The following is a 17349-nucleotide window of genomic DNA, read 5'->3' on the forward strand; positions in this document are numbered from 1 at the left end:
GGATTCGAACCCGCGACCCTTGATTGCGAGTCGAATGCCTTAACCACCTGGCCATGCCGGGCCTCCTATAGTATATAAACATTATATTTTGTTCATCAATTATTGTAATGAATCTAAAAAAAACAACAGCTAATGTATCAATGTAAATAATAACAGAGAAACTGGTAATATTAGTACTCGCGTTGTAGTTTAATGCGCATGTTAAAATGAACTTCTTATATAAAAACATCCGAAAGTTATTCTAAAACATGCACAAGAGCATGAATGAGAGCGCTTGGTACTCGTGAAACTATTGGCAGTGCAGAACACTGAAACATACGACGTAAAACCGGTGACTACGCATAATACTACTGTTACGTATGCATGTAAGACTAGTGACAAGCAGAACACTGTTACGCATATCTATAAAACTAGTAATAATGACGAGCACTGCTACTAATGGTAATCAAAGAGATCGTTACATACGTACGTAAAACTGGTAATAATGAATATTAATAGAATTACGTTGTATTACGCGAATATTTTGACGAAGTGGCCCCCCAGTGGCACAGCGGTATGTCTGCGGACTTACAACGCTAAAATCCGGGTTTCGATACCCGTGGTGGGCAGAGCACAGATAGCCCATTGTGTAGCTTTGTGCTTAACTTCAAACAAACAAACTTGACGAAGTATTTTTTACAGTTTTTTCCAGCAAGTGGACCAGTAGGAGGCGGTACCCTCATCACCATTGAAGGAAATAATTTTGGTTCAACTCCTAGTGGAAATATTAGTGTGAGAGTTGCTGGTGAAAGCTGTGACATTCAGGTACATAAAATAAATAGGTAAGTTTACGAGATGATTCTGAATTGTACTTGCTGTTTCTTTTTTTCATTTCGTAACCATATTTGTTCAAGTTTACGAGTTTGTTTGAAATAGTTTTAGATTATTGAAATCAAATATATATTTGGAAAAGTTGAAGAAGGTAAAGAATGTAAATATTTTTGACCTTAAGATAAAGGGTAAAGCAGGAAAATTTGGATTAAATGAATCTTACAGGAAACTAAAGCCATAAGTCTGAAGTTGCAGGCCTGTACGGAGAATGTTTGAAAGGGGGATTCTAATTTGTGAGATCAAAAGCCAACACATATTGTGCGAAGTTTAATCAGCATGAAAAGTATGCTGCGGGGGTCTGGGGGCATGTCCCCCCAGAAAACTTGTAAAAACATAAGTGCTACGAGATTAAATTTGGAAGCAATTTTGCATGAAACATAGCTTAAACAATTGCATGGATATTCACATAAAATCCACAAACATCCAATGAAAGGTCAACAAATCATCATTCTGTTGTAACACAACATGGAGAGCTAGATTTAAATTAACATAAATATGTATATTTTATTATAGTAAAGTACTGTACTATCTACATACAGAGTAGTTATTAATTGTTAAATTATATTACTAGTTTAAACAACTCTGCACAACAATATTATATTAACTATTTCAATCATTGGCTATCATATACGTACAGGTATGTACTACTGAGATAAAATGTTAGTATGCTCCATTCTTCTGGGTGCTTTTCCATAACTGATTTACTTTTTTTTTCAATGTTGATAGCAGTGTAGTAATGATTATGTATTAAAGCTAGAGTACTCAGTCTTTCTTTGGTTTGTGCACATCTCAGGTAATTATTCAACCGGTGGAAAGCAGAATATCTAATATTGCGTGGAATGCTTTAGATTTCTGTCGGGGTATAAATACGAGTCAAAATATTATTATTTAGGTCTAGACTGCGTGATTGTAAGTTTAGGATAAAGAACGTATAATGGCGATTTTTAAAGTGAAGTTATCACAAACTGTATTGTAATAACAAACCAGAGAATAATAATTAATTGTATTCTAAAGTAATTGAACCAGACTGCGTGGACCTTGACGAAAAAAAGAGACAATTATTAAAAACTCTGGATACAAGTATGATAACCAACATTGTAACGAACATTTGTATCTACGTTTGACTTGTTTTAATACATTATAAGTGGACTATGTTGCTGTTTGTTTATTGTTGAAATTTGTCGCCAACAAGTCGCAGAAACCCGCTGTAAAGAATCCGGCCTACAAAACCTAACAATAGCAATACGGCTTCGGATTCCAATTACAAAGTGCCATTGCATGCGACTATTTCAAGCGAAAAAATGTTAATGCTTTATCAGAAGAATGTAGACTATGTATAAAACGTTAAATACCATAAGCAGTTGCTCTATAAATATATAAGCATTATGTTTTACCTCACAAAAGTAGGGGGTTCAGCCGAATCCCCCTGCGTACGTGCGTGAGTTGTAACATAAATGATTATAGTAACATCTTTAATAACTTAATCAGATCTGGAGAGAAGGGAGAAGATACAAGGAGTACTTTTATATAATACCTACTACATGAAACTAAAGGTTCTTTTATTTATACGTTTAATGGAACAGTGCCGTAATGCCCGTATATTTGACAAATATTTAGATTTTTTTCAAACAAAAAATATGCTCTGTTCGAACAATGCCGCAATCATTCACTGGTTTTTCAATGTGTTACTCCCTTTTCACCATAATAACTTCTCAATAACAATAACTTTCTAATATTATCAAAATATTGCTGGTGCCAATATTTTGTACCTAAAAAAAATCGGCTGGTCCGTCTCTTTGTGTTGAATGGTGGTATGATATTTCTTAAGGAATAGTTCATGAGGTTCAATAGTTCATGAGGTTTTCTATGTAAAAGAACTGAAAAATATACATTACACGTACAGAAACTTGTCACTGTATTACTTTGTGGATAACTGTAGTTTCAAACAGTAACAGAAAAGTAGTGTTACATAAATCCCACGCTTCCTAAATCGGTCCAATGGTTTTCCTTTCTTCAAATGAACGAAAAGTATGTGTAAAACGTAAAGTTAATGGACGCTATCTGTTAGTTTTTTTTACGAATTTTACGTTTATTCGTCAATATTTCTGGTAATGTTTAATCCTGTGAGTAATGGGATCTTAATGTTATCCGAAGAAATAAAAAAAAAAAGTGAAAACCATGGTTTCCGGGTTGCCTTTGCTATTTGATTTGGTATAGTGGTGCTGGTTTAAATTTTGTACTAATATCTCCCAAGAAGCACATTAAGTTTTATTCTGTTATGCATATGATAGTCTTATAACGTTCGAGGTCACGAGGTCAATTCTTTCAGTAGCAAAAGATGCCTTTGTGGTGCATCTATTACAAGTTAGATATAAGAGTACATCTATTGTCATTTTTAAATAAGTCAATAGCAATAACTGGTTTTGTTTTGGAGAGGTCAACTATTATTCAATTGCAAAATGGAAATAACTATGATAATCATCTGTTTAGGGATTGGAGAGGGGAGGATCTACCTGTTTCCGTCTAATCTTCTTATCTTCCTGTGAATTGTTATGTTTCATCGAACATTCAATGCACATTCTTCTTCGTTTATAAGTCTCTTCATCATCAGAAGGAAAAGGATTAGGGTATTATTGGAAAATCTGAAGTGGTACCCCATAAAATTTACAATTATGAATACCATTTCGTAAATGTTTTGCTGGACATTCCGTTGAACCTTTATTATCAGCGGAAATGTTCAGTCCAAATATTGTCTGATCATCATACAACTTAGGCTAACACAAAGTGATTGAATCGGTTTCGTATCCGGCTTACTCTTTTCGTTAACTACACAGAAGTTTGGATTTGTTCTTCACCAAGAGCTTACTGTTATGCATTACGTAAAGAATTTTCACCATGGGCTTGTTACCATTAGCCACTTTCATTACCCCATTTTAGGACTTAAAGTTGATGTTTATGATGTCGTGTACTTTCACTGCTCTTTAAATCACTGTAGTGGGAGTATCATATCCGAACTTCGGTACAATGAGAGGTAATTACAATGTTAATAGCTTGCTTAGAATCTGAATATGTGATATAATTCCAAAGAGTTATTGCTGATTTCCCCTTCACCTCTGCAACAAGGAATACTGTTAAAACACAGACTTCAAAATTGTTATTAGAGATTTCTTCATCATTGTTGAAAATACGTAATTCAGTAGAGACATGTGAATTATTAAATATTATATTACAATGTCATTCAGTAAAACAGCTACAGCTACTTATTTTAACCAGTTTTTTTTCGAATATCAGAAAATTTAGGATTTCCGTAGTTATTGTTGCACTAAGCTCCACTGATTGTAACCGTTACAGTTTCTGTTATCAGATCCTTTATATATTTAACATTCGTGCATTGTACGGCTTATCTCATTGTTCTTAGAGAAAACTGTCTTGTATGCTTCATTTGACCTTCGAAACAATTTCAATGTGAAATTAGTTTTATCGTATGAGATACATCGCATTTTCCAAAGCGTGCATAAGAAACATGTAGCATGCTCTTGTATTGTCTTAAAGGGAAGAGTATTGAATAATTCCATACCTGCGACAAGCAAAAAATCTAGAAACTTACTTGTGACGACGACTTCGGGAGTTGCAGCACCACTTCTTTTCTGTTATAAGATGCAGTACAGACTTTCATTAGTACCATATCATTCAAAAGGCATGATGCTTATTGAAAACTGTTAGTGTTTTAATAATTTATGGTGATACCGTAAAAGAGCATCTGTGTGCGGATTTGACGCCAGAAATCCTATGTAGAACCATCATTTGATATTTTCGATAAAGGTGTATCGTTGACACAGTCATTGTATATGGGTGCTTGAAAAAAAAAAAAGAAGATCATAACCAACGTTATAAATCACTTCCCGGAAGCATTCCAAATCCTTAGTTTTAATAATGGAGATAATCGGATGATTGTATCTCTTTGCTTTCAAGGGAAATATGTGGTTGTCGACATATTTCTTTCGGTAAGTAAAGCTATTACCACTTTTCTTTTCTCGGAAGACAAATAGCGTTTGATCTTCCTATTTTTCTTTATAAAAATATCTTTCACGAAGAATTGAGATGTACTTTATAACTTTCGGTATGACCTTTGTAGATAGTTCCTGTTAGGTTGAACCCACATTTTTTTTTTGTATACTGCATTAAATCTGGCAAATAACTCCTGATTTTAAAGACTGTTCCTTTCGAATGACAATGTATATGGTGTGTTCTAAAATAAGCTGACTAACAACGTGGGTCCATGCTCATGATTTAAGACATATATGCGTTCATTTCTTTCCATGTTTTTAATCTTACTGTAACATGTAAATTGAACATCTTGGTGGCGAATATGATTATAGTTACCTGATGTTAGGGTTACAGTGGATGTAAGTAAATCACTATTTGTGTCAAACAAAGAAGAAGAATCAAATGTGTCAACTTTTATAACTATCATCAGTTTCTTCTTCAGAAACATTTATATCACCAAAGCCAGGAGCATCATTATTTTCTTGTGTGTTGAGATTGTAGCCAAACGTTTGCCATAGATGTTCATATCCTTACTAATTAGATACCAAACCAGAAACAATTTTGTAAGAAGAACTGTAATTTAATTTTCGTTGACAGACATCGATCGATCCATGTTTATGTATACGAACTATTCAGACGATTTCTCACTCTCGCTTACTTGTGGATTTGTAAGAAAAGTAAGCAACGAGCAAAATCTGCTGAAAGTTTACCTAATAATTTAAGTGTAATGATTTAAGGTGAATATGTGTTTGATTTATTAACAATCTGTAGAAAAACGATAACGGGTAGTAATGTGACCTGCTAAAATGAACGACTGAAAAAATCATGTAGAAATATGTACAAAGAAATAGAAAAACATAAGCGATAAGAATTAAATTGGCAAGGAAAATTTGTTACTAGAATAGACGAAAATACTTGAGGAAACAAATCGAAATTTGTATTAATTAGTTCATCAGTCGTTTAGTTAGATTTAAAACATCGGACTACTAATAACATTTAAAATATTCTTAATCTTAAGGATATTCAATATATCAAATGTGTCAAAATATAACTTCATTATTAAAGCAACTCTTCAATTAAGGCCACATATTGTTAGTTGTTACTCCATTATTAAGACCACCCGTTTGTTAAGGCCATTTTTGGTTAGTTGTAACTTCGTTATTAAGGCAACTCTTCTATTAAGGCCACATTTTGTTAGTTGTTACTTCATTATTAAAACCATCTGTTTGTTAAGGACATTTTTGGTTAGTTGTAACTTCGTTATTAAGGCAACTCTTCCATTAAGGCCACATTTTGTTAGTTGTTACTTCATTATTAAAACCATCTGTTTGTTAAGGCCATTTTTGGTTAGTTGTCACTTCATTATTAAGGCAACTCATCGTTATTTTTCACTTCATTATTAAGATCACCCCTCTGTTATGGCCACATTTGGTTAGTTGGCATTTCATTATTAAGGCAACTCTTCTATTAAGGCCACATTTGGTTAGTTGTCACTTCGTTATTAAGGCCACATTTGGTTAGTTGTCACTTCGTTATTAAGGCAACTCTTCTAATAAGGCCACATTTGGTTAGTTGTCACTTCATTATTAAGGCAACTCTTCTAATAAGGCCACATTTGGTTAGTTGTCACTTCGTTATTAAGGCAACGTTTCTATTAAGGCCACATTTGGTTAGTTGTCACTTCGTTATTAAGGCAACTCTTCTAATAAGGCCACATTTGGTTAGTTGTCACTTCATTATTAAGGCAACTTTTCTATTAAGGCCACATTTGATTATGTAGCTTAAAACACAACTGAGTAAATTATTTCTGTGCCTTCAGTACTTTTGTTGATTTGTAAATTAGTTTCACGGTGTAACTTTAGGTAACCAATGCTGAACGTTGGCGAAGTTCAATTCTTTCTTTTTGTTTTTATGAGGAGATAAATTTTCACCCACTCTTTACTTGTTGACCCGGTATGTCTGTAACTTTGATTATTATAATTATCAGAGACTGGTGGTAATTCTTTGTGGTTTCGCCAAAAGTATTGTACGTAGGAGCTTATCACGCAAAAGTATTGCCACGATGTAGGTAACATACCATACACTTGATACTGTACGTTTGTTATTATACTCTTGGTACTAAAGAAAGCATTACAAGAATAAATAAAACAATATTTTAAAAGTAAAACGTTACCAATGTTCTGTATGAAGCAGCTCTATAATTACATTGTTGTACCTTGTATATTGTGATATGCGGTAGCCTTATCGATCGTGAATTTGGTTATTTTAATATTATCGAAACCAAATTTAACCATATGATACATTTCTATCATTCAAATACACGGGTCCCCGGGTGGGTGTAGCGGTAAGTTTATGGACTGGACAGAACAAATGTATCCCATTGTGCTGCTTTATGCTCTAAAATAATAACAATCAAATACACAGGTGTCATTAAAATGCGAAATAAAGTGTCCATATAATATAGTCCCCCAGGTGGTTCAGCAATAAGTCTGTGAGCTTATACCGCTGAAAACACAAGTTTGGATACCTGCGGTGGGCAGCGCACTGATAGCATTTTCAGTAGCTTTGTACGTAACAACAAATATTAAATATAACCTTTTTTTTTAGGTTAATTTATTATAATTATTAAGTAACACCTTCACAGGATTAAGAGTAAATCAAACATTGAATCTACCGAAGGTCTGGTGGTAAACAAGTTTATCGAAATTTGTAAATAGTTCAGGGTACATTTGCACATGAGCTGTTACATTCTTATATTTAAAAGGTATTAAATCTGTCCCCGTCCGTTCTTCTCGGGATGAGGGACTCAAACCTTCACACTCTAATTAAGAAAAGTATAGATAGAAATCTATTGGATTTAACTGACTATTTGTATCCTGGGTCACATTCCGAGTTTAATATCCTCCTGGAAGTGAAATGCAAAACGGGTAATTATCAGAGTATAAGTTTATCATAGTTCAATTTTGAATTGCTCATTGTAGAAGTGAGGGGCTTATCTTTTAGAGTTCAGTATCTGTGAAGGGGATGTGAATACATAGCTCAGTAGTAAAATCCAAAATGATACATAATCAGCACATAATTTTGACACAGGCATAGACCAATTTTGAATTTGTAAAAGTGGGCGGAGGTGGGAGGACGACTTAACGAACCTGGGTGCAACCAACTCTGAGTCTCACACTTTGAAACAATATGAGTGACTTTCTAAAACGTTAGCCTGAAACGAATATAATCACTATCAGAGAAGCAAGAACAAATTTTTGTCATTGTGGCTGTGAAACCTAAAACATTTTTTCATAATGCATCAAGTGTTATTAAATGTTGTATTACTTGATTATATGAAATGTAACAAAACCTAAAATTCTAGGTTGCGTTGTAAAACTAAAAGCATTCAGAAAGAAAAGACAGGACCAATCGAGCTTACTGTGTTAGACTTATCATGGAATTCTGTAAGTTATGATATGAAAGGAACAACAACATCACAAACTGATTACAGCTACAAGGTAAGTTGTAAAATTTTACAATTTATTAAGCATTCAGTTGCAGAGAATATGCTTAAACGTTCAGACAAATTTTTACATCAATAGTACATTTGTTTTAATCATTCATTTATTAATGTCATATTGGAATTAGAATACAATACCAGAATCCGCACCATCATAATTTTGTCATACGTAATACCATACAGCATTATAATTCTAAGCTAGGTATTTATCTAGATTTTAACGAGCAACTTTCTAAGCTTATAACAAATTAACTATGTATCCAGCACTTTTGAATGCAAAATTTTTAAAGGTGGCTTTCTTGTGAAACATCACTTGGGAAATGTGACTTTGCTTTCGGAATAAAACTGCAGAAATAATTTTTCGAAAAAAACATGTGTCCACACTATTGCTATAATTTTTCCTCTCCAATAATAAATATTCTTCGGGTTAAAAAGCAAAAAACTGTGTCTCATTGTTGTATCTACACAATTTAAGACAATACAAAAAGACGATAGTGGTTTATCTTTCTAAATGAGGCATGGCGCACATAAAGCTCTTCTGAATGATTTACAATTCGGAGACACAGTGAGACTTAGGTTTTTGCTGTGTGCGTGTTCATGAGATTTTACTTTAAAGCATTTTAGCCACTACAGACTCCCGTGGGTGCTTTGCGCATCTTAATGTTAGATCCTGTTATCATGTTTGTACTTTTTTCATTTTGCATTAAACTGAATGCGAATTACATAGAATTACTTTTGCGCTTTTAAAGAGGAAGCAATTTGAAGCTTGTCATAATGTATTTTCTCATGTCTTTAAAATTCAAGCACTGTGTATCCCGAAAACATTATCTCGCCTGCTACGTTGTAAAGAACAAAATTTTCTCATGCGTCTACGCCGTAACTAATCTAAATAACGGAATAGTTTGAAAGTAAAGGTTGCTAAGTTTCAAAAACTTTATAAAAAGATCCAAAATTTATTAGGTATTTAAAATAACACTTCTGCACTTCTCGCAAGGGTTTCCTTAGTGTGGAGCACGTAATAAGTTTTTTCGCAGCTCATTTCTAAGTGGAAGAGACTTGAATAGATAAGCTATAAAGACGCAATCTAACATATGATTAGTTATTATTGTGGTATACTCAGGTGCACTGATTAACATTAGAAGTGAGAATAGTAGGCGCAATAACAGGAGTAACGGCAGAAAATGTTATACAGAATAAAATCTGAATTTCTGACTGACTGAATCTAAATAAATAAATTAAACGCAGTACAAAACAAAGTAAGAACGAGTATATATATTTATGACGGAAAACAGTCAAAGTGACGAGTGCATTGTTTTCTAAGTTATAGAGATAGTTCGTTTCTCCAGAAATGCTGAGGGAAAAGCTGGATAAGACTTGAAAATCAAAAGTATTATATGCAGAAAACAATAGTTCGCTCTTCCAGTGCACATGCGAAACTCAATTAATTGGTCATTTCTCCAGCAAAAATAGGATGATATGTTCTCCAGCGTCGTAACATATGCCACATAATTATAGCATTGCATAAACTGTATACAAATCTATATAATTCTGCAGTAACATCTTCCATGGGAAAGATTTAGTGATATCAAAGGGGAGTGACCCATAACAATACGTAATCAAGACAATAGCAAGTTATACAAATAACTGATATTTACTGTTAAATCTAAATGCACGGTATGATAAAAGAAACTTTGAAAATTTTGGGTAAACAAATAATTTTCACCGGTCTAGACTTAACAGAAACTAAGTAACAAGTAACCTTACGTATCGTTAGGCCTACTATATATATATATATATGTTTGTTAAAATAGTGGTGTTGAGTTTCTATAGTCGTTTACACTCACGTAATATTTTTTTTCAGATTCCTGTTTTTTTCGGAGTCTATCCTTCCAAAGGGCCTTTATCCGGTGGAACCAAAGTGACAATGTATGGGAAAAACTTGGACATCGGATTAAAAAGAAAAATTAGAGTGGCTGGCGTTACATGCAAGGAAATTAGGTAAGAATGGCGATAGCTAAATTGTGTTTTGCAATATTGTGGGTTTATTTAACACCTTTGTCCTAACATGAAAGTGCAATAAAGCCAGAAGAATTAAAATGCTAATAATTTGTTTCTATGTCGTTAATCCAAAATTTGACATTTTCTTGTCACTGGTTTTTGAGATATTTATTTAAAACTTGTATAAAACATATGATTCCGCTTAAAGTACTATGAATTACAATGCTCTCAGATCACGTATAAACCTCAAGCGGAAGAATTGGCCATCTAGTTTCTGATGGGCCTTTCTCAGACTTTCAGTTTACATGTTGATTCTTCAGAAGAATACACTACTAGGTTAATTTTGCGTGAAGAAAATGTTTCCTTTGTAAAATGAAGGAAGTGGTTTTTGAGCTGAAGTTAGAATTATTTTCTTTTGTAGAACGACGACCAACGAGATTGAGTTTTATACAGGAAACTTTAAAAACTTTTCTACGGAAATCAAACTTTGGTATGTGACATTGGAGATAGATGACACTGTGGTACTCGTAGACAGTGAGAATAGAAATGAAAGTCGCGGTGACTTGAAGCAGATAAGCAAGTTCTTCTTGTACATGGGAGACCCAGAAGTTCACACAATTACTCCTAAAGTTACTACTGAGAGGTATGCGGAAGGAAAATATTAACAAATTTATTCTAGTTTTGTAGTACATGTATAGAAAAAATCATATTTGCGCCTGTTCGACGCTTAACTTTAATATATTTTGTAACGAGTAGTATTTCAAATAAAAAAAGGTTAGTTCTTTTTCATTGTGTATTACCTAACGTTTTAAATAAATGCATGTATTGCTTGTCATTCTCCCATTTAAAGTAACCTAGAAAAGTTATAAAATTATATTAATTACCGTAGTTGAATGTTTCTTTTATATTTTAAAGGGCCCGGCATGGCCAGGTAGTGAGGGCGCTCGACTCGCAATCTGAGGGTCGCGGGTTCGGATCCCCGTCCCACCAAACATGCTCGCCCTTTCAGCCGTGGGGGCGTTATAATGTGACGGTCAATCCCACTATTCGTTGGTAAAAGAGTAGCCCAGGAGTTGGCGGTGGGTGGTGATGACTAGCTGCCTTCCCTCTAGTCTTACACTGCTAAATTAGGGACGGCTAGCGCAGATAGCCCTCGTGTAGCTTTGCGCGAAATTCAAAACAAACAAACAAACTTTCTACAAAAGTGTAAATGTTGCAAGCAAGACTAGCTTTACGATTTCGTTCATGTTTTAACTTTCGATCTTCCAGCCGAGTACTTTGGTTGGGAGTTCCTAATGTTTGACAAAAACATATCTAACAGGGCCTGGCATGACAAGATTATAGATGGCGCACACAAACGTAACTTGTTTTTATACAATTATTTTGTATGCTTATTTCATTTCATTTGTTTGCAGTGGAGGAACTACACTTATTATAAGAGGAAAAAACTTCCACAGCATAGCCCATCCAAAGATGATCATCAGGATGGCATCGTCAGTAACTGGACATTTAAAGGAATTACAACAGGTAAGTTTCAGTTCCAGTTGTATACCGAACTTGTGTTGAAGTTTTGTTAATAAGATTCGTGAAAAGTGAAAAACGATAATGATCATCTGAATGAACATCCAATATAATAAAAATGTTTTCCTATCATAACGGCCCGGCATGGCCAGGTGGTGAGGGCTTTCGACTCGCAATCTGAGGGTCGCGCAAACATGCTCGCCCTTTCAGCCGTGGGGGCGTTATAATGTGACGGTCAATCCCACTATTCGTTGGTAAAAGAGTAGCCCAAGAGTTGGCGGTGGGTGGTGATGACTAGCTGCCTTCCCTCTAGTCTTACACTGCTAAATTAGGGACGGCTAGCGCAGATAGCCCTCGTGTAGCTTTGCGCGAAATTCAAAACAAACAAACAAATCCTATCATAAAACTTGTTGAGGTGCAGAAGATATCTAGACGGCTATAAAGTTATGAATTGTCTCAAAGCTATGAAATGATTTTTGACACTTGCAACAATTAAAAAAAATTACAGATAGATTATTCGTGCATTGATTTCCACCACATAAAACTTACCAATGTATGTAATGGTTATAATAATCGCTATATCGTATTCTTGGTATGTGAAATCGTTAACATGTATCCATTTATGTCTGTCTTGTGTTTATGCACAATCTTTGTACATCAAAGACGATATCGTACACGTAGAATTAATGATTCAGTTGGTTAAAAGAGGTTTAGGTATTTAAAAAAGAAATTGAGGTAATAACATTAAGTCACATCATGTACTAAAGTTATTGAGCGTATGTGGATGTAACATGATTTCACTTGTTACCAGAATCAATGTTCCTTGTTTACCCTAGAATGTTTGAAAGGGACCCTGTCTGTTTTTAACAGATTTCTTTAAACTATGCATCCAATTGCTCATGTGTCAATGATTTTGTTCGTCAAACACAAAATATAAACAGAAATATGCCCCCTGTTTACCCTAGGATATGTAAACAGAAATATCATCACTATTTCAATTGATCCTACCAATTACTTTTGGGGGTTCCCTGTGTATTTTACTGGAATGTGAGTGATTTTGCACAAGTTTGGTCAGTTCTTTACACTGAATGTTGTAATAGGTAAAAATATAAAATTACCCTGTATAATGCAATATGTGGAGCTCATTGGTAGTGACTGTTATGAAAAAAAATCGAAAATTTGAGGGTTAAGTACAACGCACTTTCTCCATCCAGTTAAGCAGGTGTGGTGATACGAAGCAAAATCACCTTGTCCAAAACGTTGTCTTCAAGCAGAAAAGATGGGAACTGCATATCGATTATGTGAGGGGTATATATACTTGATGAAGATGAACTGTCTACCCGAAGTTTTCAGTTGTTGTTACACGATTGATTAACCACGTTATATAAAACAGTTGTTACTGTCAGTTATCATTTTGCAGTTGTGTTGCGTGCAACACCTCTTGGAAACATGTAACCAGGGACACGAATAATAATAATAAAGAACAGTTCTCGTATACGGACTATCTGAATTATTTTGATCCGCACTGAACAAAAAACAAATAATCATACATTAACATAAAATAAACAAATAATATTTCTTGAAAATATTCTTGCGTTGCGTTTAAATGAAAGTAGTTACAAACAGTAATGTCATCTATACGAACTCCGACGGTTTATTAAAACTAAAAGGGAGAGAACCTTTGTCAGCCGCGAACAATGCTAAACAAAAGCTAAAACAAAACAATTAATGCCTTTCAATTTGCAGTCCACAAAGGAGTTGGCACGCGAAAACGTTTCAGTCTTAATTTTTACATTTGGCTACGCACGAGCACTGTCGAACCATTTATTTGAAGCCCTACACGTAACCCATGACTGCGGTAGCGGATGACAAATGATGATTCATTAATTAATGCGAACATTCGTTATCCGCAGTTTATTTACAACCAGCCTATGAGGAAATATTCAACTTCCTTCTGTCCCAGGGCCTATCATGGCCTGGTAGTGGGGGATCTCGCTTTACAATCTGTGGGTCGCGGAATCGAAACCCGTCGCCGAACATGCTCGCCCTTAAAACTGGCAATCTTTGGGAAGTTTGAAGGGGGGATACCTTTTCCTCATAGTGGGACACATTTTAAATTCAAATGGCAGCACTCTAGAGGGGAACATATATTACCCATACTAGTGAAAGAGTTGAAGTTGTGGTTTATACTTTCGAGGAATCGCTTTTATGTTTAATGGGAAAAGGTATGATTAGAAAGAGGTAGTAAACATGCGTTCAGATTTTGTGGGTAAAATGGCTAACTTTGGTTAGAAAGATTTTCAGCTTCTTATAGACTTTTGTTGTTTACTACGTGCTTTGATTATATCTCAACTGTGTTTGAAAAGTCTGAACATGTTATGCTGTATGTTAACTACTTGAATATCTGATTTGTAGTTGAGTAATAAGAATGTGTTCTTATCCATTTTGGGTAACGTGAGGGGGAGACATTTTTATAATTCACGTTCGTCATAAACTTACATTTGGTTACCAACCTAACGGCTTTGTAGAGGCATGAGGATTTGTGACACTAAACTGACATTCGACAGGCGGGGGTGGGCACAGCGAAGATAGCCCATTCTGCAGTTTTCTACTTAAAACTGAACCTTTTGAGTGTTATTCTGCAATTGTGTTTTTTTGCTGATAGTTTGAAATTAAACGTAATCCACCATGTTGTGCTTATCAGATGACCAGCATTTATTTATCCGAATAAAATATTAACAGTGTTTACAAAAACCTGTCTAGAACCACCTTGTTTGTAGTTTGCTCAATAAAGTCGTTACTAATATTTTAATAATTGCTTACGCCCTTACAGAGTTGGCTTATAGTCTACAAAAATGGTACTTCTTGTTACTGTGGTATTTTCAAGTGTAGTGCTTGTCATACAAGTAAGAATACTTATATCAAATATCAGGATGAAAAGCAGAAAATGTATCCAGTTAAACAAAATTTCTGACTCTGACTATTTTTTATCAGTTTGTTTATCGATAAGCACAAAGCTACACAATGGGCTATCTGTGATGTGTCCATCACAGGTATCGAAAACCTGTTTTTAGCTTTATAAGCCCACAGAATTACGCCTGGCGGCTCTGACTGAGTTGAAAAAATAATGTAAAGTCTGAGTACAAAATAATTATTGTCTGTTTGAAGTCAACCAAAGAAGACAAGTGCACATAGATACAAGACAGTAGTGTACGGTAAATGGAGATAACTCTGAATCAGATCCAGAACATTACCATTTTCAAAATTAAGAGAGGGAATGACGACAATATACAAGAACAATAGCGTTATCTTTCTTATAGTGGATACACCACTAACATCATTTGTCATTCCACACATACAAGATAGGAAGGAAACACCCTCTAGATGTCTCTAAAATCGATACACATTAGACTACATATTCCTACAGCAAGTGGTACCAAAGGGAAAAAAACTATGACAATGAGTAACTATAGCACTAACAAGTTAGCCAAATATCACACCCAGTTTCTCTGTTTAAAACCAGTAAGTGCGTGTGTGAGAACTTTTACAGATTTCAGATGAAATGCTTAACAGTTTAAATTAAAAAGAAAAAAAGGCCTAATTACTTATCCTCTTACTGGACCACACGGAAAAGCAGGGACGAAAAATAAACCGTATTTATAAGTGTGTTTAAGATTTTTTTTAGACCAACAGTTAGAATAAAGGATTATTTTCGTTTTAAGTCCAAAATTTTAGGATTTAAACACTCAGTAATTAGGCATGCGATAAATTATAGACTGAATCTACAATTTAATGCATTCGTAGCGTGTGTCAAAGAAGCATTTCTATCTGTGAAACAAAGATAGCTTTCAATTATATACAATACCTCACGTCTTACGATGTGACGTCAGAGTAATTTCGTTTGATCAAAAGCAACTTTTAGAATATAATTTTGGATTTAAAATTAACTTGAGACTCCGAAGTGAATCAATTATTTTCTTTTTCAGCGGCGAGTTTCGAATGATATAAAACACTTTTGTTTTTAAAATTCAATACCCTATTTTTTACCACCATGATTTTTATAACCTGGTTAAAAATAAAATAGAGTTTGTTTATTTTCCCCCCTCTTACTGAATTGAAGGATTGCAGTGTAAGGCCGGGAGGTGAAGAGATGCTGTGCGAAACCCCCAGTATTTCTAATTCATCAGTTGACGCACCTTCTGTTTCTGTACCAATCCGAACTCATATGGCATTTCTGATGGATGGTGTTGAAGAATTAAGGAAGTTTCCTACACATTATCCGAAATTGTCTCAATTACTTTACTACCCAGATCCTGAATACTTCCAGTTTGATGGTACGAAGCATCTACAAAATATCCCTATCGATGAAGAACAACTTACTCTCAAGGTAGGCAGTTTGTTTTTTCATAATTTTAACATCTCACGATGACTGTTCCATCTATTGGGAAACTAATTACTTAACTAACTATAATAATGGAAAAACATAATTCATCAAAAGAGCGTATCTGGAGGAACTTATTGCTGTGTGTTTGTATAAAGATATGTTTTAAGAGAAACTAGAAATTATTCGCATTGTAACAACGTAAATTTTCTAAAGTATCAAAAATAATTGTGCCAACAGTGATGTAGTAATTCCGCTTGAAAGATAATTTTATAAATGTGTACTTCACAGTTTTGGCGTGAAACGTCAGAAGATGACGTAACAGTGCTACAAGGCATAATATTCTTGTTAAAGAAATTATGTTCGACAGAAATTGTTTTTAATTCCTTTCATCGTATAACCTAATATTGTTGTTGGTCTATGTACTGAATGTATAAAATGAAATGTATAGACAACAAAACTGGAAAAATATTTGTTGCTTTCCTAATTTAGAGTCTCCGTTGATTAAAGAGGTTTGTTTTTATTTATTGAAAACGTTTGTGATATAACAGAAAATAGTTTAATTCAGAAACGATTAAAGTTTAACACTGAATCGATACTTTTACTTTCATGATCGCCCCCCAGTGGCACAGCGGTATGTCTGCGGACTTACAACGCTAGAAACCGGGTTTCGATACCCGTGGTGGGCAGAGCACAAATAGCCCATTGTATAGCTTTGTGCATAACTACAAACAAACAAACTTTCATGATAAATTTTTTGCAGCAATTGGCTCCAGGCAAGGTGATCACACATTACGTCTTTGTTTGTTTGTTTGTTTGTTTTTGAATTTCGCGCAAAGCTACACGAAGGCTATCTGCGCTAGCCGTCCCTAATTTAACAGTGTAAGACTAGAGGGAAGGCAGCTAGTCATCACTACCAACTCTTGGGCTACTCTTTCACCAACGAATAGTGGGATTGACCATCACATTATAACGCCCCCACGGCTGAAAGGGCGAGCATGTTTGGTGTGACAGGGATTCGAACCCGCGA

At 34.6% G+C, this 17349-nt stretch overlaps 1 protein-coding gene across 3 annotated transcripts in view; it reads left to right on the forward strand.

Annotated features, from left to right (window-relative positions):
• Positions 1-17349, forward strand: part of LOC106462282 (hepatocyte growth factor receptor-like) — a 64940-nt gene that overhangs the window by 31868 nt on the left and 15723 nt on the right. For all 3 annotated transcript variants that reach the window (XM_022389598.1, XM_022389592.1, XM_013922186.2), the window contains exons 6-11: positions 682-821; positions 8282-8417; positions 10281-10417; positions 10839-11060; positions 11833-11944; positions 16059-16325. In XM_022389598.1, coding sequence (XP_022245306.1) covers positions 682-821; positions 8282-8417; positions 10281-10417; positions 10839-11060; positions 11833-11944; positions 16059-16325 — 1014 coding nt within the window. The remainder of the gene's footprint in view (positions 1-681; positions 822-8281; positions 8418-10280; positions 10418-10838; positions 11061-11832; positions 11945-16058; positions 16326-17349) is intronic.

The sequence above is a fragment of the Limulus polyphemus genome, unplaced genomic scaffold (assembly GCF_000517525.1).
Source record: "Limulus polyphemus unplaced genomic scaffold, Limulus_polyphemus-2.1.2 Scaffold44, whole genome shotgun sequence".
NCBI classification, from domain to species: domain Eukaryota; kingdom Metazoa; phylum Arthropoda; class Merostomata; order Xiphosura; family Limulidae; genus Limulus; species Limulus polyphemus.